This window comes from Pinus tabuliformis, chromosome X, assembly GCF_031772625.1.
Source record: "Pinus tabuliformis cultivar Carrire ecotype Pingquan chromosome X, CPIR1, whole genome shotgun sequence".
Classification (NCBI taxonomy): Eukaryota; Viridiplantae; Streptophyta; class Pinopsida; order Pinales; family Pinaceae; genus Pinus; species Pinus tabuliformis.
In genome coordinates, this window is record NC_142308.1 from 1059593324 (window position 1) to 1059618347 (window position 25024).

At 40.0% G+C, this 25024-nt stretch overlaps 1 protein-coding gene across 2 annotated transcripts in view; it reads left to right on the forward strand.

The window, feature by feature from the left end:
- Positions 1-25024, forward strand: part of LOC149143472 (Leucine-rich repeat protein kinase family protein) — an 82763-nt gene that overhangs the window by 19962 nt on the left and 37777 nt on the right. Inside the window, exons 2-8 of one of the 2 annotated variants that reach the window (XM_089452212.1) lie at positions 3990-4254; positions 4860-5031; positions 5140-5440; positions 5591-6016; positions 6159-6588; positions 6726-6907; positions 10167-10332. In XM_089452212.1, coding sequence (XP_089308338.1) covers positions 3990-4254; positions 4860-5031; positions 5140-5440; positions 5591-6016; positions 6159-6588; positions 6726-6907; positions 10167-10332 — 1942 coding nt within the window. Of the gene's footprint in view, positions 1-3989; positions 4255-4859; positions 5032-5139; positions 6017-6158; positions 6589-6725; positions 6908-10166; positions 10333-25024 lie in introns of both variants that reach the window. The other variant, XM_089452211.1, reaches the window with a different exon arrangement.

The following is a 25024-nucleotide window of genomic DNA, read 5'->3' on the forward strand; positions in this document are numbered from 1 at the left end:
ATCTCACAGGGACTACCCCCCTTAGCCGCGGGAGACAGGCTTAAACGAAGGGATCGGGGATCAGAGTGACAGCCCCCGGTCTGAGGGTTGTCGTGTCAATCCGCGCGACAACAGGACCCTCAGTGGCGTAATGTCCAAACTCATGGCAATGGAAGCACTTGATCTTTCTTAGATCCTTCTTCTTGTCCTTCTGACTGGACTCAACCACTCCTTGGCCCTTCGCCTCACTACTCTTGCCTGCCATGGTATAGTTTTCCTCATCCTCTGTCTTCATCGATCTACTATCTCTGGTCCTGCTCCGGATCTCTTCTTGAATGCAGTTAATCCATAGTCTTTCCCAACTGGGAAAATTTTCTCTGCCACTTACTGCTTCTTGAAAACCATACCAAGATTTGTGAAGTCCCAGAAGAGCAAAACTCACTAGGTCATGCTCTGGTACAGTGGCCCACACCACTCAACTCATCTCGTACCCGAGTGAACCTTGACAAATATGTGACGATGGGCTCTCCAGCCCTCACTCGGATACTCCTTAGCTTATTCTTAAGAGCAAGCTTCCTGGTATCATTGGTACTCTTTTATAGATCTAAAATAGTTTTGAACATCTCAAAAGCTGTTTTCTTCTCATGGATATGAGGAATTATATGATCTCTGACCCCTTCTAGAATAATCCTCCTTGCCTTGATATCATTTGTAGTATGCTGGGTCAAGTGTTGGGGATCTTGTGGTGGTGGTATAGCCTGCTTCACAAATTCTCCCACTCCATTATCCTCCAAAACTATCATGATCCTCCCTTTTCATGGAAAGAAGTTAGAGGCTCCCTCGAAGCAATGATCTGAACTCAACCCTGGGAATGCCATTCTGCTTACCCAGAAAACTCTCCAACACCTGACCACTATCAGCTTTGTAGTCCTTCACAATAGGCTGAACTTAGGACTCAAATCAGCCACTAACAGCCCTCCACAATACTGTACTTTGACTGATCTACAAGCTGTCCAACCTGTACACATCAACCAAGCAAAATTCACCAACATAGAAAGACATACATATCTCAGAATGAAGACTTCTTTCTGCCCTCGGCCTTTGCACCAATCACTGAAGTTTGACCCCTGGTTAGGGCACCCTGTGGCAGCTATAGGACTGTCCTTTTCTCGGCCAAATATCCCTTCAATCACCTGCACAATTCCCTTCCTTTGAGCCCTGCCTTCTGCGCTGTTCCACATGTCTCAGCCCAAAATCTTAGGTCTGATCTGCACCTAATTAAAGGGCTCGGCCCTGCCTGAACCATACAGAAAATAATGTGGTCCTGTCAGAGAATTACCAACCCAAAACACGCACAAAATCTGCCTTTAAACTCCAGCCAGCATATGCCCTATCTCGGCTATCCAAACACACAAGAAGGTTATCAAACTTTGCCTCATTTCACTTCAGATATGCACCTAAGGGACTGCAGCTGCCTGAGATCAGACGTTCTTCTTCTCTTGGTGTCTTTTGCTCTTGTGATGTATGAATCAACTTGTGCTGGTCTTTATTCTATTCCTTGCTCTGATGCCATGTAAAATTTCCTTGAAATTCTGGAGCTGCTTGATGAACCAACTGAAACTGGGTTCGATTCACCAAGACCCATAATTTCTCTACTAAAAAAATTTCTCTACTAAAAAAATTGAAGCGGAATAAACAAAAAATAAAAAGCACAGTCACACAATACAAATTACAATAACACTATTTTCTAGGGAACGCAACTGGGAAACTCTCTGCTAGCTGTATAATTTTATCGAGAAAAGTCTGAGCAATCAGATCTCTTTTACAAGGCAATTCTGTTTCAATAGAAAAGCAACCTCGTTCTCTCTGGTAATCCTTAGCTGAACCTCCCTGCAAATAACCCTGGATCAGCTCCTCCTTGCTTGTGCAATCTCGGCCCTGCTGGAAATCTCCTATTTCATAGCAACTGAACAGGTCCCTATTCTTTAGATACTAATCCCTAAATCTCAGCGCACTTCTGCAAGGAACTTCTCTCATCTGACCTGCATATAGGTTTCTCCTTACATGCTCTCCTAGCAACAAGCTCTCACACACACAACCTGTGCATACAAGAATGAATTACAAAGGTGCTTTCGTCCTCCTTTTAAGCTTTTTGATCATGCTCAATCTGGTAATTTAATTTTAGAACTCGGACTTGTGATTAATTTGTTAACTGAGTCAAACTGACTCTTCTAACTCATCCTAGCCTTAACTAGACAGTGAGACTCTCTCTTGTCCTTTCCAAAAATAAAATCGCACTTGGAGACCAACAAAACTGAGCCTCCAACTGCCTGCGCATGAGTTAACTGCTCCATGACTCATCCTATTTCCTAGGAACACATGCCTGCTAGAGGAAGACTGTTTGTGGTCTTTCTTGACTAAGGCACAAGTCAAGAAGGACCTTCTTTGCTACACTTTTCAACAGTAAAGCTAATTGAATGCTTAAATATATTTGCAAGTTTAAACATTTAATGGTTGACAAAATGTTATCATGTTTGTTAAAATAATATTTAAATGTTTTAAACTTCATGCTATAGTTTAACCATCAACATGATGTAGTTTAACTTTTAAAGTTGAACTACTCATTAAATTGTTAATATAAGAGTGGAACTAGAATCACAACATAGCCAATAATAACTCACACTATATATAAATAATAACAATTTTGTAGAGCAAGACAGTAAAAACTTACCTTTACATATGCTTTTAAATTTTCTAAAATTTGGAAAATGCATTTTTTGTATCTATGAGAATGTTTACTTCTGTATTTTAATCATATTAAATTTGTTTGTTACTTATTTTTTCTATATTGAATTATATTCGTACTTGAATCTTACTACTAGGGGTTATCCTTGATGGAATGGTCCAAATGGATGTTATGTTTATCATCTTTACTTAAAGACAATGCACTAATTTGCTAGACAAGGAAAATCAACTCTTTTTTTGGAACTGCTGTATTTATGACTTCAAATATCAAATCTGTACATCATGGAACAGGAAAGTTAAATTACACACACAACATGAGTCCTGGTAGAATCCACAACACTGTCCTTGAAGTCTCTTAACTACAATTGCTGTTCCCATGCATCATAACTTTTAAGATCATCAAGCCACTTATATGAATGTGATCAATCTACCATTTAAGTTGATGGCAATTTTGTCCACTATATTTTTAGCATCATTCTTTTTCCATAGTGCCCCATGGTTCTTTAATGAAGATTTAGAGCTTTAGCTTTATATGGCTAGGCATTACACTTACATTAGGTATGTGTGAACTTGAAGTTTAGCTGAGATCGTCTGGTGGAGTTTAGCTGAGTAAATGGTCCCTATCTTGAGTTAGAAAATATGTATAGGTCCAGGTAGTGGATTAGGGTTTTTTTGAGGGCAACAGAACTCTCTATAATTAGCTGAACTGAGATGCAATCGTTTTTCAGGAAATAATTTGGCCTGGTCCAGCTTGTAATAATACTTTGATTATAAGTAAGACTCGAGGGGGGCAAGAAATGTTTCAAAATCCTTAAATATCTGCCAGAAAAGCATATCAGAAGTGAAATAATGAGACATTTTAGCTTGAACCTGCCCATATGCTATATTATCTACCCCAAGTGACCCTCAAGAAGAGAACTACCCAGCATAAGTACTTCTTTTAGAACAAGTTGATGTGACGGAGTAATTATTCTGTGAGGACTTAAAATTAACCAGGATTTCCAGCTGGCCTTGATTGCCTACTCATGCTCCTGTGGGAATTGAACCTTGGTTGGTTGCCTGACATGCTGCTGTCTCCACTGCTGAACCATGGCCTCATTGGCTTAAATAAAGAGTTATGATTTGTCTTGAAATATAGCCAAGTGTATCTTGATTCTTGAGAAAGATTTGTGAACTATTGAGATCCTTTTTTTAGAGTAATAAAGTTTCAACGTATGATTTGTTGAAGATAGCGACATTTTCTAATTTCTTAAAGCCTTGTGCAGATTTCTACCATCTGAGATTGGTTCACTCAAGCAACTGGAGGAGCTTGATTTATCCTTTAATAAACTGAAGACTTTACCAAACAATATTGCTGATTTGATGGCTTTAAAATCTTTGAAGGTTGCAAGCAACAAACTAGTGGAGTTGCCACATGGGTTATCAAGTTTATCAAACCTGCAAACTGTTGATGTTTCGAACAATAGATTGACATCTTTGGAATCTCTGCAGTTGTTTTCCATGATGACACTCAGGGAACTTAATGCACAGGTAACTAACATTTCTTTCTTATTTGACCATCAGCAAGTTTAACATTTCTATGGATGTCATTGCTTTCTGGACTGGAATCAGAGAATTGCATTACACTCTAGGCACTTTAATGTTAGAAGTTTTACTGTATGCACTCTTCTTCTTGGATAAGGGGCATCTGCCTAAGTTTTTGCTTCTGATGTCTTTGTTTCTCTTTTTGATGCCCTGTATCTCTGGTCATAGTTGTTGATGTAACTGGTTACTGATTTCCTGCTGTCGCAAAATAGCTTGAAAATGGCAAAATAAAACTTCCATTGTGTCATTTTAATCAACATAATGTTCCGGCAGAACAAGAAAACAGAAGAAAATTATTAACAATATAATTGCATTAAATGAGTCGCTGTTTTACATAAGAATTATAGTATTCTTAAACAGAGACAGGCTTGCTGCAGGAGGAAACCTTACCTTCTAAATGGATGGCTTAATGTGCATTGTTTATTGCCAACTGTTTTTGGCAGGTAGATTGTCCTGATGATTTTAGACCTTTTCACCTTACTAGAGTGTGTCTTAGTTCTGACAATGCCTACTTGCTGTTGCTCTTCTTATGTCTTTATGTGTGTATTCAGCATAATAAACTCCGCGGCAACTGGCAAATTCCTGTCTGGATAAGCTGCAATTTGGAAGGAAATGATGCACTGGAACGAGATGTTGTCGAGTGTGAGTCAGTAAACTCTTCTAGTGAGGAAGAGGTCTCCGATTCAAATGCACGTAAGGAAAAAATAAAGAATCCATCTGAAGGTGAGAATAATTTCAGTCTCCCAAGCGAATCTGCTTTCTGTAAACACAAAATTTCAGCCACCACAGTATTGGAATGATTCATAATTTTAGTATTTATATCTATGACAGGCAATACTAAAACGTCCGAGAATATGTCAACTGTTAGATATTCTCTCGCATTCAGACCAAGAAAAGTGTGGAAGCGGCAGCGCCGTGATAATCAACAACAAAAGGCTCGTCAAGAGCGATTGAACAGCAGTAGGAAGCTCCGTGCTGAAGGTCATCAAGAAAGAGAGAACAAAGGAACTGTAATGGAGTCGGTGCCTGCGTCAAATGGTGATGCACCGATAAAAAGTTCTTGCAGTGAAAAAGAGTTGGATCCTCAGGTTCAGGATGTGGCAAGGAGAGGCAAAGATCCAGATGACACTGGGTGCGTTAATGCCAGAGAAATTGATTCCATATCTCCAGCGCAAAAGTCAACATTAAAAGGCAGATTTCCTTTGGATGATCTTAATAGTAAGTTTTTATGTTGTACTGATTCTATCAGTAGTAATTCGGGCAAAGTTATTTCTAATGTCAGGTCAATTATGGATCAGAGTGGAACATCCATTGCTATTGTGAAGGAGGTTGGTCAATTAGATGGTTGCTCTGAGGCCAGTAATGACGATTTTCCCAAACCAGTTAAGCGTCAAGGTATAATTATTGACAATTCAAAGAACAGCAGTCAATTAGATGATTGCTCTGAGGCCAGTAATGATGACTTTACCAAACTAGGTAAGCGTCATGGTATTCTTATAAAAAATACTAAGCCCAGCAAACGAAGAAGATCCGTGGAGGAATTCTCCTGGGCATCTCAAAAATATAGCTTTGAGTCTTTCTGTGGTGTCAATGATCATTTACCCGACGGCTTCTATGATGCTGGACGAGATCGCCCATTTAAGCCATTGATAAACTTTGAAAAGGAGAACCTTTCCTTAGACTCTCGGGAGATTATTTTGGTTGACAGGTCAGTAAACACTTCCTTTTGGTTCTTTCTCTATTGCCTTATTCTAAATCTCAAGTATTGTTCTTGGCATCCAAGTTCTGACTTTTAAGGTTCCTTGATCTTGTGCTGTTTAATTATTTAAATTTTTTTAACTTCTTTTCAGAAAAAGAGATGAGGAGTTGGATGCAATAGTTCTGTCCGCCCAAAAACTTTTTCCTGCTTTGAAGAATTCTAGACAATGGAATGAAGAAGAAAGCAGGTCTACAGTTGATGACTTTCATAGAGTGTTACTACTTGCTCTCTTTGTGTCAGATTGTTTTGGTGGAAGTGATAAATCTCTGAATATATCAACCATGCGAAGAGCTGTTGTTGGGGCCAATGTAGGATTGCCATTTGTGTGTTCCTGTTCCCTTGATAGCAATTCCAATGTGACAGTCTCTTCCGAACAAATGTTCAGAAATATAACAGTTCCTGGTATTAGTATCCTCTGTGAAAAGTCTGTCAGGATTATAAAAGAACAGCGGAACACTAATGTAGTGCCTATAGGAGCACTTCACTATGGTGTTTGTCGACACAGAGCCATTCTTATGAAGGTATTCCTTGGGTGCATCCTAATCAATTTATTGACTGACAGTTAGATGTGCTTAAACCCCCTCTTTGTTCTATTTTATGATATCTGTCTAGTTTTAACTTGGATCACATTTCTAACTTGGTTATTGTGAATACATAGTATCTATGTGATAGGGCGGATCCTCCTATTCTTTGTGAGCTAGTAAGGGGTTACATGGACTACACGCCACATGCCTGGAATGTTATTCTTGTCAATAGAGATGGCAAGTGGGTGAGAATGCTTGTTGATGCTTGTCGTCCTGTTGAAATAAGACCAGAGGAGGACCCTGAGTACTTTTATAGGTGAGGTGACAATTCTGTTCTTGTTTAAGTATTCTTTTTTTTGTACTTAGATTTGGCTGTTGCTGTTTCATGTTTTGTATTAGTAGTGAGTGCTATCTTTCAGTTACTTGTGACCTCATCTATACTCTCTAAATATAAAACAAGCATTTGGTACTTGTACTTTGGTTTTTGGATTTGTTGGTGGCAATAATCTCAGAGGTTTACTTGATATCCATCTGTTTTGTTTTTTTTTTTTTTTGACGTCATATTTTGCAGGGCATCTTAATTTTTTTTGAACTTTCGAGTACGTGGATGCAGTGATTTTCCTTTTGTGGTGGAGGTCATTAGGATGTAGGTAGAGGCTAGAGGGGTCATAGTTACATAGTATCCATGTAACTATGCATACATCATCATGTATACTCTTCTCTAACTTCAAAATATTTTGACTGTTTTCCTAGTGTTAAGCACACTGGTGATAAATTCTTCTGGTCTACTTGGGTTTTGTATGCTCCTCATTTGCAAGTGGACCCTATCTTAATTATTGGAATCGATGGAATGGATTGGAATTACTGGTTATGGTTTTTTAGAATAGAAACCTTTTCTGATTACAAAAAATGTTTCTGATGAAAATGAATGCGTTTCCTCCGCTAACCAAAAAATGTGCCAAACAAAAAAACAGATGCAGCATGTGTGGGGGCCCATGGCCTATGAAGTAAAACGGAAGCCCTAAAACTCCAATGTAAATAACAAAACATCATTTTCAGATGTCATTTGCAAGCTGTGAGAGGTTGAGAGCCCTAACAGTAATGGCCATTTGGAGAGCAGCAGCAATTGACAGCAGCGTTTCAAGAGAAACAGAACAGTCACAATGTAACAGAAAACATTTAAATATTGAATTTGGCGTAGCAAATTTCTCATTTAACTGATTTGGATTAAAATCTCTGTTGAAATTTTCTGTTTCAGGCAGAAAACCCTCCAATATTCTTCTATTTCCTGTTTTTATTTATTTATTTATTACTTTCAAGTACCCTCTACAATTTTGCGATGGCCTCGTGTTTATCTGCGGGCTATTATATCCATGGTGGAGGGAAGAGGGGATGGTGAAGTAAATCAGTGTGCTTTTATGAATAATGAATCTGAACATGAATTTTATATGGCTGTATAGATGTGAATCTGAAACATAAAAACAGAATTGAAGTATCTGTATGATGATGAAATCTGTTTTTTACAGAAAACTGCTACTTTTAGTCTCAAGTTACCAGGATTCGGATACGGATCCACTGGGTTTTTGGAAAACCAAGATCCAGATAGGTAGGGAAATGGCAAGTACAAATAGTATCAATATAATTTTATATATTTTTAAAAATAATATATATATATAATTTTTTTTCTCTGAACTATATAATTTATATAATTGTTAATATATATTATATACTATAGTAATGAACAGAATCACGAGGAAACTGCAACAGAAAATGTTATCCAACACAATGATGAATAATATCGGCTGTATATATATATATATATATATATATAGATACACACACTTTTAGTCTAAGTTACTAGGATTCAGATATGGATCCACTGGGTTTTTGGAAAACCAGGATCCAGATACGGTAGGGAAATGGTAAGTACAAAGAGTATAAATATATTTTAAACTATATATAGATTATATTATGTAGTAACTGCAACAGGAGATGTTATCCAAAACAGTGATGAATAATATCGGCTATAATTATATATAATAAATTTTTTATTTTCATATATATATATATATTATTTGTCTTAATTTGCGGTTCATGATTTGACTCTCAGGCTTGGTGTGTCAGTGCTGCTGGCAACTCGAACGATGCGGGCTTCGAGTTGCCAGCAGCACTGACACACCAAGCCTGAGAGTCAAATCATGAACCGCACATTAAGACAAATAATATATATAATAAATTTTTTATTTGTTTTATATATATTATTTGTCTTAATGTGCGGTTCATGATTTGACTCTCAGGCTTGGTGTGTCAGTGCTGCTGGCAACTCGAAGCCCGCATCGCTCTCAGGTTTGGTGGGTTAGTTCCACTGGCAACTTGAATCCCGCATCGTCCCTGTTCTTCACCATACCTATCCCATCTCTTTGCCACACTCCATTCCTGCCGCCTTTATCCTGGCTTTGTCCTGTTCCCCCTCTCCCCGCCTCCGTGCGATTGCCTTATTGAAAAAAGTAACAGATGCGCAGGTATCAAAACAATACCCCACATGCGAAACTTACTGAATGTTCATCGTAACCTACAAACAGTGTTTGCTGACACAAACAGATCCTGGGCAGATCCCAATGGATCTCGATCCGAATCCATGTCTGAACCAGGGATATGAGGATCCAGCCCCCTGGCATGATGGATTGGGTAACATAGCTTTTAGTGTGTGTGTGTGTATATCCATATATAAATAGGTTGCCAATTCCCCAACTGTTAATTTTAGGACTGCTGGTGCTCCCACACCAGAATTTTCCTCTGATTCCAATCTGTACCCATGGTTCCTGTAACTTAGCTTCTTGTTTATCTCTTCTACTTTCTGTTTGTGAGTTTGTCTTTTTTCTAAACTTAACTATAAAATAAATCTTAAATGATTCCAGTTTGAGTTTTGAATTTTAACTGTATGATAGTCATGGATTTTTTTACTTGGTTGCAGTGAGAGAAGCGAGGTGCATTCTATAGCTAAGTTTAAATGAGATTTGTAACCTCTGTTTGCGTGTGATGCTTATAAATCGAAATAGGAAAAATATACAATACGGCCCTAGCTTATGGACCAATTACGTAGCCAGTTTTAGAGCGAGATCCAGTTTTTTTTTTTTGATGAACTCTGGTGAACATATATTCCAATCCTTGCTTTGCTGAAGTTCCCCTTTGACTGACTCAGATTGCTCTGCCAGCTTGATCCCAAGCTCATTTCTTTCCTGAATTACTTCAGAATGTTTATTTAATGCGAAAATGATTTTTTTAATAAAATCACTGAGCAATAATTCAGACTAACACCAACATAGGTTGTTGTTAACTCTGGATCTTTTAAACAGTGATGGATTTCATCTCAGATCTTTTTGATCCCTCCTGGGAGTCTGTGTTCAATAGACCAGTGTTAAGATGGATCTATGCTTTGTATTTGTTTGACTGACATCAGTGCCTGTACTTCACTAACTGTAAAATAGGTTTACTGTTTTCCTAGTTTTTAGTTTATTAGGACTGCATGATTACTCAATTTTCATTCTCACAGTTGTCTGTTGATTTTGCTGCAGGTATATTCCATTAAGTAGATTCTGTCATTCCACAATTTTTGACGAGGATTCAGTAGCTGCAGGGAACTCTGGTGTTACTCCATGCCTATATGAAGAAGTTGGACGTGGAGCATCAGGATCTGTTGTACAACGCTGTACCTTGGGAAACTTAACAGCTGCTGCAAAGGTCTCTCTCTCTGTCTCCTGTCTGTAGTTTTGTGATAGTTTATGTAATACTTTGTCAGAAATGATTCTTTTTAAGAATTCTTAATGCAATGCTTTAATTGGATGCAGAAATTAGATTATGTAATTAGACAAAAACATGGTTCTACAGGCACATGCAATGTCTTTTATCGTCTATGCTAATTTGTTACATTCATCTTTGTTGTGAGAAACAATGTTATCAGAACCGAACGAGAAAACCTTGTGGATTAGGAACCACTCGGAACCGGAAAAAAACCAGTTTACCAAAAACACATAAAATATTCATATTTTAAAGAAAAAACAGATATATTCATTTGCATCCATATGAATCCAAACCATTTAGACACAAATATGCAAAAGTTTTCATTTATATAGCAAATAATAGTGCATATAACCAAAATAGCACTTAGTGCAAAACATCGCTGAACCAAAAATGTTACAAATGTCAAGAAGCAGGCTCTAAAAGGCCTTTATAGTCCAAAATAACATGATAGATCGTAGTATTATACTACAGCCTACAATACTACAAGCTACAGGTACAACAAAACAATGATCAAATCATCAATCATCATCTGAATCATCATTCGATTCCTGATCAGCTTCCTTATCCTCATTTGAAGAATGAGTAGCATCCAAGTCTGCAATGGGATTATGGCTTGATTCCCCTGGCCCTGAAGCTGCTACTGATGCTTCTGATATATTTGTCTCTGCATCTTGTGGAGGTGGGTCCAAGTCCAACAAAGAAAGGTCTTCATTGTCAAACGCTGGTGCTTGACTCTCCACAACCCATTCTAATGTTGTTGGATCAAAGTCACCCAAGATAGTGTTGCTTGGTTCAGGGGTTTTATTCAACAATTGGTTGCACACAGTGTTTTTAAAACCGGAACCGGCGACCGGACCGGTCCACCTAATGAACCGGTTTACCGACCGGAACTGGTCTAACCGGGACTGGTTTGGTCTAAACGAACCGGTTTTTAAAAAATACATTAAATAATTAATTTTTAATGAAACAAAACTATTTTGAAGATGTAAAACCATGATTCCAAGCCAATAGAGACAAAATATGCAAAGTTTGCTCATTTATATACCATGTAAAGGTGAATATATCAAAACACCTTTACTTCCCCCCCAAAACCCCTAAACCACAGTCAAAATCCGCCTTTTTGCACCGTCATTAATTGTATTGCTATGGTTTAAGAGCTGACCATTATTTTAAATTAGTTTAGGTGACTAAGGTTGCTGTAAGCACTGATGTGGGGTCCCATAACCACCTCATGGATGGAGACTGGAATAAATAGTCCTTGTTTATTACTAAGATTGATAGAGTATATGTGCAATTGTAAATTAAAATACTGGATAATGATTGATTGATAAGAATTTATTAAGAATGATATCAACATTGGGCCTCTTGACTGTGTATAGATATACAGTGATTGGTCACGAGGTGTGTGGCCTTTGACCTTTCATTGGCATAATTAGTACTGTTCCTACTACATTGCCACCCTCTTAAGAATGTTTTGTTCTCAAAGCATAGTAAATGAGATTTTCTCTTGCTGAGCATGCTTTCTTGGTAGCATCATCTTTATTTGGTTGTGGGAGTTTGACTCAGTTCTTGATTTGAGTGATGGTGAGGTTCCTTTGCAGTGTGGTTACACAGGTGATCTGTTGATTTAAAACTTATGACTGATGAAGTCGATTCACACTGATACAATGGTCTGCAATCTGGTACTGGGTAAGGTGAAATCGCTCTAAGGTCCAAAACTTGTATGTCATATCTGCATTTTGAAGCTAAGATCAGTTAAGTCATTGTTCCTGAAGCGGAAACAGAGGTTTGCATTAGGTATACTGTCTGATTATGCTGTTGTATGCTCATAATTGATATTTAGAAGCTACACTATGTTTGTTTTTACTATTGCATGATGTTTGGAATGAGATCAGGGCTGTTATAAAAGACTCTCAATGTTACAAAGGTTGCTATAGATCTTCTATAGTCTTTCTTGGCCCTTGCTATTGTATAATGCTTGGTGTGTTGAATGGTGAACCTCTAAGGAAATAATTATAATTTGAAGTCTGCTGCTACCTGTTGACAGAGACATCATATGGATTAACTTGGAGAAGTATTTCCAAGGCTGTAAAGTAATTGCTGGTTGATTTGTTCATTGCTGCAGTATACTATTGTTGACTCATAAATTGTTGATCTGCTGAGTATGATGTTGAATAGGATGCTGATAATATGTTGTTGATGCCCAGAGCTCCAAGAATGTTTTGTTAGATTGTGTGCTATTGATCAAAGAAGATTTTTGCTTAGGGTTTGTATAGCAGAGATGTATTGTAACTTAAGTTAAAACTGTTTCGTTTGAACAGCTTGCCTATAGGACAGAACCGGCCGGTTTGATACAAACCGGCCGGTTCCGTCCTAAACCGGCCGGTTTTTCACCGGTTAGGGCAAAAACTGGGCGAAGGGGGCCTTCCAACCGGGTTTTTTGGCCGGTTCGGACCGGCCAGCTAGCTAACCGGCCGGTTTGACCGGTTACCGGTTTTTCAAAACAGTTTTAAAAACTATGGTTGCACATCAACCTAAGGTTGTATTGAACAAAAACCATGTCATGCAACCACTTTTGCTCCAAACGGTTCCTCTTCTTAATGTGAATATGCTCAAACACACTAAAATTCCGTTCACACCTTGAAGCACTACATGTCTGGCCCAAATTTCGAATTACAAATTTTTGCAATTGAAGGCATTCACTACCCAAATTGTTGCCACCAATAGGCTGCAAAAAGGGTGGAAGGAAAAAAGTATTAGCAAATGAATTTGAAAGTTTAAACTTCGACTCAACAATTGCAAAATTCAAATTGAAATGAGTAAATTATTAATATAAGAACTTGCAAATTTTGACAGTTCTTACTTGGGGGACTCTTTGCTCTATTTCTTACAGCCATAGAAATTCCAAAAGGTAACAATACTCTCACTGAAATTCAAGAGCTTGTTATGAATTGATCTTGAGCCTTGGAATCTGAGACCATGCGCTCAGTGCATTTATACAATCCCTCTAAAATCTCCACATCGGCCTCAAATTTGTAGTGTAATGGTACCTTCAAAATTCAGAAAACAAAAACATATTCATCAAGTCAACAAAACTAAAAGTTAAAAGTTAAAACTTATAACTTATAAGCAATGAACATTGAAAACCAAAATCACATATCTTGGATTTAAGTAGTACTCGGCTGCATGTAAAGGTCTATGGAGTTGTTTGTTCCATCTTTCAACAATGGTTCTCCATAGAGGAATGTACTTTTGTCTTTTATCCCCATATGCTGCGATTATTTGTTCCTTGGCCTGATCCATGGCTTCATAAACAAAATCCATGGCAGGTTTATCACTATCCACCATCTGCAAAACTCTAACAAGAGGCTCACTAAATACAACGATCTCCTCTGCCTTTGACCAAAATCTTTTGTCAAAATAACCACAGTGCTTATCTCCCTTTAGACAAAGCTTTAAATGCAATATCTGGAAATTTGTGCCCACTGAAATAATTTCCAGATTTACAAAATTTCATGCCTAGAAATTTCTGCACTTATCCACAGCTCAGCGCTTTGATTTCTGTGCTCAGAAATTAGCCTCGAAATTTCTCTGCAAAAGCCTCTATTTTTGTGCCCAAACAGCCTCAAAATCTATGCATAAACAACCTCGATTTCTGTGCTGTCCGTATCAATTATATTGTGCCCTGATTGCCTCGAAATTTGTGCTGTAGACAGCTCCAAAATTTACATTTAAGGTGCTTCGAAATTCATGCCTGTAGGTGATATCGGTGCCTTGAAATCTACACTATTGTGCCTCAATTTATGTGCTGTCCCTTTTCAGAATATCGTGCCCAGAATTCTCGGAATTCATGCAACTATCTCCTTAGAAATTGTGCAGCCCTTAGCCTTGATTTTCGTGCTCCTCTATGGCTGCCTTGCTCTTCGATTTTTGCGCTGGTGTAGCTGCCTCCTTTGCCTAGGAATTCAAGCTCTCCTCAAGCTGCAAACTCTCCATGAAATTCTCCTCTTTCTCTCAAGTGTGAAGTAAGGAATAAACCTCCCTTTTCTCCTTTTGTCTTTTGGAAAAGATTGAATCCCTAACCCTAGGATTCAATGGTTGAGATTTAATCTCCAAATCTCAAGATGTGTGGTTGATATCACTTTTCCCAAATGACCCCTCCCTACCTCCACCCCACTCATACATTGGCCCCATTATTTAAAAGACTCCTAGTACTTTTTTCAAGTTGTATATTTTTTTATAATTTTCTCATAAAGTGATTTTCTCAGCTCACTTTAATATTATAAAAGTGAACTATGTACTTTACACATAAAGTTACTTTATAAAATACAAGTGATTTTAATATTAGGAAAAAGTACATGGCACACCATTTTTAAGTATCTCTTCCACCCGTGACATTAATATAACTCATAAATGTCACAAAATCAAAAGTCATTTGTGTCTACTAGGTTAAAAGGGATAAATGCCTAGTAATACCTCTCTTTGGTATTATTTTCAACACTCCCTCTTACTGAGGAAGGTGTTGCTCACCACTCTGATCCCGTCTCTGAAAAAGACATGTTTGCCTCTTTGCAAAGACTTGGTGAGAATGTCTGCCTCCTTCTCATTAGTAGATATATATACACTCAAGCTTCACAGTCCCTCACTGAACCCAGTCTTTGATGAAGTGGTATCCAATCTCTATATGCTTTGACCAATTGTGAAATACTGGACTCTCAGAGTTTAATACAACTCTGATTGTCACAGTAAATCGTAGTTTTTCTCAACATTTGACCAAATAGTCCATGAAGCATCTTGCGAAGCCATAATGCCTTGCATCTTGCTTGACTAGCTGCCATGTGCTGCTCAACGCCACTGACTTCTGTTTCCTACTGAACCATGACACAACTGCCGAGCCCAATGAGAAACAACATCTGAAAGTGCTCTTCTGGTCACTTACACCGCTAGCCCAATCTGACTCTGTGCAACCAAACAATTTGACTCCATCACATCTGACATAGTCCAACCCATAACCACTGTACTTTGCAAGTATCTCAACACATGTTTTGCAGCCACCCAGTTTACTCTCCCGGGCTACATCATATACTGACTCAATGTATTCATTGCAAAACAAATATCTGGTCTAGTGTTGGCCAAATACATCAATGAATTAATCAGCTGACGATACAAGGTAGGATCCACCAACTCAGCATCAACATCATGCAACTTCTTCTAGTTGATGATCATAGGAGTAGCCATAGGCCTGCAACCATCCATATGGAACCTTCTCAAGATATCTCCTGCATACCTGCCCTGACCCTCATAGATGTGCCCATCCTCTTGCCAAACCTCCATCCCCAAGTAGTAATGCATCAACGCCATTTAAATATAATAAACTTTGAAGCAAGATCTCTCTTGCAATGTTGGATGAGATTGTCCTCCCTTGTAATAAACAAGTTATCCACGTACAGTACCAGAATGTGTGGATCATCACCTACCAAAATAAAGTATAGGTTTGGATCTGCATCACTCTTCTGGCAATCCAGCTGTTGCAAGTATGCATCTATCGTCTTGTACCATGCCCTCGGTGCCTGCTTTAGTCCATACAAGGCTTTCTTCAACCTACATACATGAGAATCACTCCCATGAAACTCAAAGCCCTCAGGCTACTCAATGTATACCTCCTCATGTATAACACCATTGAGAAAGTCGGTCTTCACACCCATTTGGTGAATCCGCCATCCCATCTCAGCTGCTATAGATATAATTGCTCTAATGGAAGTATAACGAGCAACCGGTGCAAAGGTATCCTCATAGTTAACTCCCTCTACCTGTGAGAACCCCCGCGCCACAAACTGAGCTTTGAACTTCTCAACGCTGCCATTTGCAACATGCTTGATCTTGTAGAGCCACCTGTAAGTCACAAATGACTTCCCATCAAGACGTGGCACTACCTTCCAGACATCATTCTTCATGATAGAAGAATATTTTTCCATTATGGCATCCCTCTAGATCTACTGTCTAGCGGCTTTCTCAAAGCAAGTTGGCTCTGTGTCTACAACGTCTGCCACGAAGCCACCCAACCTCTCTGGTGGCTTTCTCTCCCTCATTGACCACTTGGGTCTCCCCACTGCCTCCTGAGCCTCCTTCAGGGTCTCTTGAAGCCATCTTGGCTTCCTCTTCCTTGTAGTAGTCTCATGTGGAGGTATGGGAAAATCCTCATCTGGTGCCTCTCCTCCTGACGAGGAAGGCTTTGTACTAACCAAAAGAGATCCTGAAATCTGAGATACCATGCCCGATGAACTTGCACTAGGTGATCTAGTACCAGGCAAAGCTATGCTTTGTGAACTTGTCACCCCTAAAGAAGGTGAACCTCCTGATCCTGGTGTACCACTTGATGCTCCTGAAACCTGTGGTGTGGCCCCCTCTTGAGGAGACTGCTGCTTTACCTGATCAATCTCTCGAGACCTCCTCAAATCCCTCTCCTCAAATCTCACTTCTCGTCTCTAGACAATCTTTCTCTGTGCAGGAAGGTATATGCAGTAGGCTCTTCTGGTCTCACTGTAACCGATCAATATACCTCTCTCTGATGTTGGTTCTAGCTTCGTCCTCTTCTCTTTAGGGACATGTGAATATGTAAGGCACCCAAAAATCTTGATGTGCCCAACTTCTGGCTTCTTGCCGATATATATCTCCTTAGGAGTCTTGCTCCCCAAGACTCTGTGTGGGCTCTAGTTTTGCAAATAAATTGCAATGTTAACTGCCTTGGCCCACAAGAAGAAAGGTAAACTCCGATCATGTAGCATTGCTCTAGCTACACCCACAATGGTCCTGTTTTTCCTCTCTGCCACCCCATTCTGCTGAGGGTTATAAGGCACAATGAGCTACCTCTTTATGCGACACTCCCACAAAAGTCTCTCATCCCTACTGAAGTGTACTCTCCCCATTGTTTGATCTCAACACTTTGATCTTCCTCCTTGTCTGGTTCTCCGCAAGAGCCTTAAACTCTTGGAATCGTTGGAACACATTACCCTTGGTCTTGAGGAAGTAAATCCAGGTCCTCCTGGAGTGGTCATCAATGAATGTCACATAGTACTGTATCTGCTCAATGAGACATGGGACCACATACATCAGAATGAATCAAATCAAGGACACCTACAACTCTATTGTCACTGCTCTGGAAAGGTGTCTTGGTGTACTTTCCTGAAGCACACCCCATGCACACATCATGATGATTAGTGTTGAAGTTTGAAAACCTAGTAACCATTTCCCTCAACATCTTGAAAGCTCCATGGTGCAAGTGGGCCATCCTCCTGTGCCACAACTCACATAAACCACTACTACTTGTCTGAGCCACCATAGTTCGAAGAGGCTAAAACATGAGTCTGTATAGTCTCCCACTATGAGCTCCAATCACAAAAGCAGACTCGATACTGGATCCTCTAAGATACAATAACACTTTTCCCTTTCGAAACAGTATCTCATACCCCTGTCCTCCAAGATGGAAATTGATATCAAACTCTTTTTCAACCCTGGAACATAAAGAACATCTGTCACTTTCAGAGGGGGTAATGACTCCCTTTGAAATGATACTGTCCCTATAGCTGTCGCCTTGACTTTGGAGTTGTTTCCAAGCACAACCTCCAAGTCAATGTTATCCTCCAAAAGGCTCATGAAGTGCTCTCTAACTCTGGTCGTATGGCAAGATGCTCCACTGTCTATGAACCATGCACGTACAGATGTGACATGAGTGGCTAAACTCACCACCAAAGCACACTCTGAGTCAAACATAGCTGCAAACTCATCTACATCCTACTGTTGCCGCAACTCCTTGTGTTTCTTCTTATCTTCTTGTTGGGACACTGTACGACATAGTGACTCATCTTCCCACAAGCAAAGCATTTCACTTTGCTCATGTCCTTCTCCTTATAGCCTTCTGTTTCCCCTTATCCTGGTTTTCTCCACTAGAAGACCCCTTCTTGATCTTCTTTGTTCTATTGCCCTTTGCTGCAAGAGTAACATTCTCTTGTTCACCTCCCCCACCACTTTTGCTGCCACTGCGCACGCTTCTCCTGATCTCCTCCTGAAGGAAAACATCTCGCATCCTCCTCTATCCAAGAAAATGCTCTCTAGCCACCAAGTGGTGGATAAAACTATCCCTTTCGAAACAACACCTCATACCCCCTGTCCTCCAAGTTGGAAACTAATATCAAACTTTTCTTCAACCTTGGAACATAAAGAACACCCTTCACCTTTAGAAGGGGTAATGACTCCCTCTGAAATGATACTGTCCCCATAACTGCCACCTTGACTTTGGAGTTGCTGCCAAGCACAACCTCCAAGTCAATGTCATCCTCCAAAAGGTTCGTGAAGTGCTCTCTAACTCCGAAGCAGAGTATATGGAAGCCGAAGTAGCACTGAGTTCAACGGAAGCAGAGTATATGGCAGCCAGTCTAGCTAGTTGTGAGGCCATCTGGCTTCGCAAAATGTTGTTTGGCTTATTTGGTCAGCCGTTGAGACCTTCAGTGATTTACTGTGATAATCAGAGTTGCATTAAACTCACGGAGAATCCAGTATTTCATGACAGGTCAAAGCATATTGGGATCAGAAATCATTTCATCAGAGACTATGTTCAGAAGGGAGCTGTGAAGCTTGAGTATATTTCCACTGATGAGCAGGTTGCAGATATTCTTACCAAAGCCTTACCATGGGCAAGCATGTCTACTTCAGAGACAAGAAGGGTGTGGTGAGGAACACCTTCCTCGGTAAGAGGGAGTGTTGAAATTTGGTACCGGAGGATAGGTGGTTCCCTTAGGTTTTTTGATCTTTGGCCTAGGGAAAAGTGTTCAAAAAAATTTAATTTTTCTCTTAAAGTGACTTTATAATTTTTATAAAGTCAAATCTAATTTAAAAGTGACTTTAAGTGATAAAGTTACTAAAGTCTAATTTTAAAGTGACTTTTATAAAGTCAATGAAAAATTAGAAAGGAAAAGTGACTTTGGAAATAAATGACTAAGTGGGTCTTTATTAAAGTGGGGTGAATTAAAAAATAGAAAGTGAGATTTAAATGAGCATTTAATCTCAGCCATAGATCTAAATCTATCTCAGCCATTGGATTTAGGGATCACCCAAAAGTCACTTAGGGTTGGATTAAGGGAGGAAAATGAGGAAAAGATCATTCATTCTTTCATGAGCAGATTGGGAGAAGGAGAGCAAGAGAGCAAGGGAGATTTCTGGACAGGAAGGAGAAGGAGGCAGCAGCTTGGCACATATTCCAAGGCAGCACTTCAGCAAATCCGTACAGCTGAAAGAACAAGCAGTAAAAGGCAGATTTTTGCTGAGCAAACAGTAAAAGGCTGATTTTTGGGCACGAATTTCAAGGAGGCGATTTTCTGCACGAAAACCGAGGTCTGTCCGTACAGTCCGTACGGCCATCCGTACGGTCCGTACATCCGTACAGTCCGTACATCCGTACGGCCGTACTTCCGTACAACAGTTTTCAGTTTGACTGTGAGGCTGAAAAAGGAGATAAGTTTGCTTGCTGAAAAATTTGTTTTGCTGAAAATTTTCTCACTGTAAAAAGGCATTTTCCAGAAATAAAGAAGAGCTCTCAAACTGGTTTTCCCCAAGAGTTGTAGGGGGTTTTTCCAGGGTCACATTGACCAAAAATCTCTGTGTTTAAATGTGTTTTAATGGCTGTTTGTTACTGCTGATTTTTATTTCTGCAATTTCCAACATTATGTAAAATTTCCAGAATTTGTGTTTTCAGCAAAAAAAAATTATTTTTTCAGTTGTTAAATGTATGGTTATGGAAAAGGGTTTTTAACTATATGGGAGAAATAAGGAGAAACTGAAAACCGTGGTGGGAAAACAGAAATTTCTACAAAAGGATGAAAATGAAGATTAAGGAGAATGTCACTTTTACTTTAAGAATTTAAAATTTAACATTACCATGAAATTTGAATAGCATATCGATAGTAGAGAGCATTTGAGTGTGTTAAATAGGGTTTGGTAGGGGGAAATGGACCCCAAATAACATTTAACTAATTCATTAAACACATTGGAGTCCAAACCAATCAACAAACACTTCAAAATTTCATTAAAAAAATGTCAAATCGTTGTTTTGATGGGGTTACGGGCCGCTAGTTATGACTCGGCCGAGTCAATATGGAAACGGCCGAGTTGGCCGAGTTAGACATGACTCGGCCGAGTCATGGCTGACTCGGCCTATTGAACCGTTTCCTCCACCGAGTCACATTTCTGGGCAATGAAACAGATCAACTCGGCCGTTTCCGTTTTGAATCGGCCGAATTTTAAACTATGCCCACAAGCAAAGCATTTCACTTTGCTCATGCCCTTCTCCTTAGCCTTCTGCTTCTCCTTATCTTGCTTTGCTCCACTAGGAGACCCCTTCCTGGTTTTCTTTGTCCTCTTGCCCTTTGTCGCAAGAGCAACATTCTCCTTTTCACCTCTCCCACCACTCTTGCTGCCACTGCGCATGCTTCCCCTGATCTCCTCTTGAAGGAAATCATCCCACATCCTCCACCATACAAGAAAATGCTCTCTAGCCACCAAGCTCTGGATAAAACTATCCCACTTCTCGGTGAACCCCTCTAAAGCAATGTGAACGAACTGCGCCTCTAGGATAGTCTCTCCAATAGCAGTAAAGTGATCTTTCACTTGTGAGACTTTGGATAAGAAAGATGCAACACTGTCAGTCCTGGTCATCTGGGTGTTGCGTAATTTTTGTCTCAATGCCATCTTCCTGATCTCATTAGAACTCTGGTGCAAAGAGACCAAGGACTCCCATATCTGATATGCATATGTCATGCCTGAAACATGAGGGAACAAATGATCCTTGATGGCATCTAGAAGGATCCTCTTTACCTTCACATTTTTCTTAGTAAACTCTAACAATAGAGCTGGATCAATGGGCGGTTGTACAACTGCTTGTACAATATCCCACACTTCCACCTCCCCCAATAAAAGCATGATCCTTTCTTCCATGGGCCAAAATTTTCAGCCCCCACCAATCTGTCCTCTACTCCCAACCCGGTAGCCATGACCCCACAACCAACCAAATGAAACAAAACTGGAAGCTAGAACCACTCTCCCTCTGAACTACATAAATCTTTGGGTTTCTGGCAAAGTTTCATAGCTATGGTTTATTGTTTGAAGGCTTTGGTAGCTTGCTGCCCTCTTTATAATTGACTGAAAATGTAAATCTGAGCTTCAACTTGGTGTTGAAATTTGGTACCAGAGGATAGGTGGTTCCCTAAGGCTTTGATCTTTGGTCTAGGGAAAAGTGTCCAAAAGAATTTAATTTTTCTCCTAAAGTAACTTTATAATTTTATAAAGTTAAATCTAATTTAAAAGTGACTTTAAGTGATAAAGTTACTAAGTCTAATTTTAAAGTAACTTTTATAAAGTAAATGAAAAATTCGAAAGGAAAAGTGACTTTGAAAATAAATGACTAAGTGGGTCTTTATTAAAGTGGGGTGAATTAAAAAATAGAAAGTGAGATTTAAATGAGCATTTAATCTCAGCCATTGATTTAAATCTATTTCAGCCATTGGATTTAGAGATCACCCAAAAGTCACTTGGATCACCCAAAAGTCACTTGGAGTTATATTAAAGGAGGAAAATGAGGAAAATGTCATTCACTCTTTCATGAGCAGATTGGGAGAAGGAGAGCAAGAGAGCAAGAGAGATTTCTGAGCAAGGAGGAGAAGGAGACAGCAGCTTGGCACACATTCCAAGGCAGCAGTTGAGCAGATTTGTATAGCTGATTCAGCACATAGTGAAAGACAGATTTTTGCCCAAAAATCGAGGAGCAGTTTGCTGATTTTTCTGCACACAAAACGGAGGTCGTACAACATTTATTGCTGTCCTGTTTGCTGTAATTTTCAGATTGCTGTGAGGCACGGGAAAAGAGATAGGTTGTAAATTTGCTTGCTGATTTTTTGCTGAATAATTCTCATTGTAAAAAGGCAATTTTAAGAAATAAAGAAGAGCTCTCAAACTAGTTTTCCCCAAGAGTTGTAGGGGGTTTTCCAGGGTCAAGTTGACCAAAAATATCAATGTTTTAATGTGTTTTAATGGCTGTTTTTGATCGCTGATTTTTAATTCTGCAATTTCCAGCATTCTGAAAAATTTTCAGAATTTGTGTTTTCAGCAATATATATATATATATATATATATATATTTTTTTTTTTTTTGTTCAGTCTGTTAAATGTATGGTTATGGGAATGTGCATTTAACTACATGGGAGAAATAAGGAGAAACTGAAAACCGGGGTGGGAAAACAGATATTTCTACATGGTATCGGAGCTTGAGTGCTGAAGGGCAATTTGGGACAGCAAAAGGAAAAATTACAGTTGCTGATTTTTCACTCAGAAAATTCCAGCAAGCTGATTTTTTCATAAACAACAGTGTTATCTTTACTACAACAGTGCTATTTTTCAGTTTTAGGACAGCAGGATGTCATTGGGATTGAGGGTGGAGGATAGGTTGGATGGGCATATAAATTACAATGTTTGGAAGGAGAGAATGCATATTATCTTTGAGGAGGCAGAAGTCTGGGATATCATGGTGCATACCGCACAGAACCCTGTTGTTGTGCCCACTGATGTTACTCAGTTGGCTGAGTATAAAAAGAAGAACAATAAGGGTAAGAGACTGATTCTAGACGGAATCAAAGACCATTGCATTCCTCATGTGAGAGGAAAGAGCAATGCCCATGAGATGTGGACAACATTGTCCAATCTCTACCAGAGTACCAATGAGAACCGGAAGATGGTCCTGAAGGAGAAGCTGAAGAACATTAAGATGGGTGTAATGATAGTGCAGCTGGATATCTCACAAAGATTACTAATGTGAGAGATGAGTTGGCAGCGATTGGAGAGGCCATTCCATCCACTGAGTTGGTGCGTATTGCAGTGAATGGCCTCCCCCGTTCATGGTTGAACTTTGCTGATGGGGTTTGTGCACGTGAGACCCTTCCCACATGGAAGAGGTTTTGGGATGATTGCATTCAGACAGAGATCAGGAAAGGACAGCTTGGGGCAACCAAGTCAGTTGAGCAGGATGAGGACGTAGCACTGGTGGCAGGAGGCAAGAAAGACAAAGGGAAGAAGCAAGCTTCCACAAGCGGTGGTGGGGGCAAAGACAAAGGTAAAGGTAAACAGGGGAACACACAGAAGGACTATTCCAAGGTGAAGTGTTGGAATTGTCAAAAGATGGGACACTATGCAGTTGTGTGTCCGGAGAAGAAGAAGAAGAAGGGGAAGAACCAGGACGTGGCAGCTTCAGCAGAGATTGAGGACTTTGCTGGTCGTTTTGACCGAGAGTTTGCGTTCACTACATGTGAGTCCTCTACTGTAGGATCACCTGCCACACAGGTTCAGAGGGAGCATGCTTTTCCCTCGATTAGCGGAGCATCTTCAGGTATCTGGTATGTGGACAGTGGGGCTTCACGTCATATGACAGCAGTCCGTGAGTACTTCTCAGAGCTTTCAGAGAGTGGCACTGATATCGAGGTAGTACTCGGTGATGACAAAGTTGTTAGAGCAGTCGGGGTGGGGACAATGACATTTCAGAGGGAGTCCAAACCTCTCTTGAAGGTGTCAGAGGTTCTTTATGTGCCAGGGATGAGGAAGAACCTCATATCCATCTCAGCTTTGGAGGACAGAGGATATGAGGTACTGTTCAGGGGAGGACAGGTGTTGATGTATCCCAGGGGCACTCCTGCTGATTCAGCTAGAGTGATAGGTGTACGCCATGCAAAGGTGTACAAGTTTGCATTTCAGCGCCTTTTGGCATTGAGCAGTAGTACCGATAGCAGAGCTAGCAGTTCTGATCTGTGTGAGATTTGGCACCGCAGGATGGGACATATGTATCATGGAGCCTTGAGGACATTGCAGGAGATCACTATAGGTGTGCCAGATTTCAGTACTGATCACTTTGATACTTGAAGAGGTTGTGCGATGGGCAAGTTTGCCAAATCCCCTTTTCCCAGCAGTGACAGCAGAGCGACGGGGATACTTGATTTGATTCATTCCGATGTGAGCGGTCGGATGTCTCATGTTTCCTTGAGTGGATATGAGTACTATGTTTTATTCATTGATGATCACTCCAGGAGGACCTGGATTTATTTTTTGAAGACCAAGAGTGAGGTCTTCAAGCGGTTTCAGGAGTTCAGAGCTCTTGTGGAGACTTAGATAGGTCGAAAGATCAAGTCCTTGAGGTCAGACAATGGAGGAGAGTACACCCTTGGAGAGTTTGTTGACTATTGTGCGGAGGCAGGCATTAGGAGGGAGTTCACTGTTCCTTACAACCCCCAACAGAACGGGGTTGCAGAGAGGAAGAACAGATCCATCATAGGGGCTGCCAAAGCCATGTTACATGATCAGGGGTTGCCATTGTTCTTGTGGGCAGAGGCCTGCAACACAACTGTTTACTTGCAAAACAGGAGTCCGCATCGTGCCTTGGGGCACATGACTCCGGAGGAGGCTTTCTCTGGGAAGAAGCCTGATATTGGTCATCTTCATATCTTTGGATGCATAACATACTCCTATATACCCAAGGAGAAGAGGACCAAACTAGAGCCCACCGCAGAGAAGGGTATCTTTGTGGGCTACAGTGAGACCTCAAA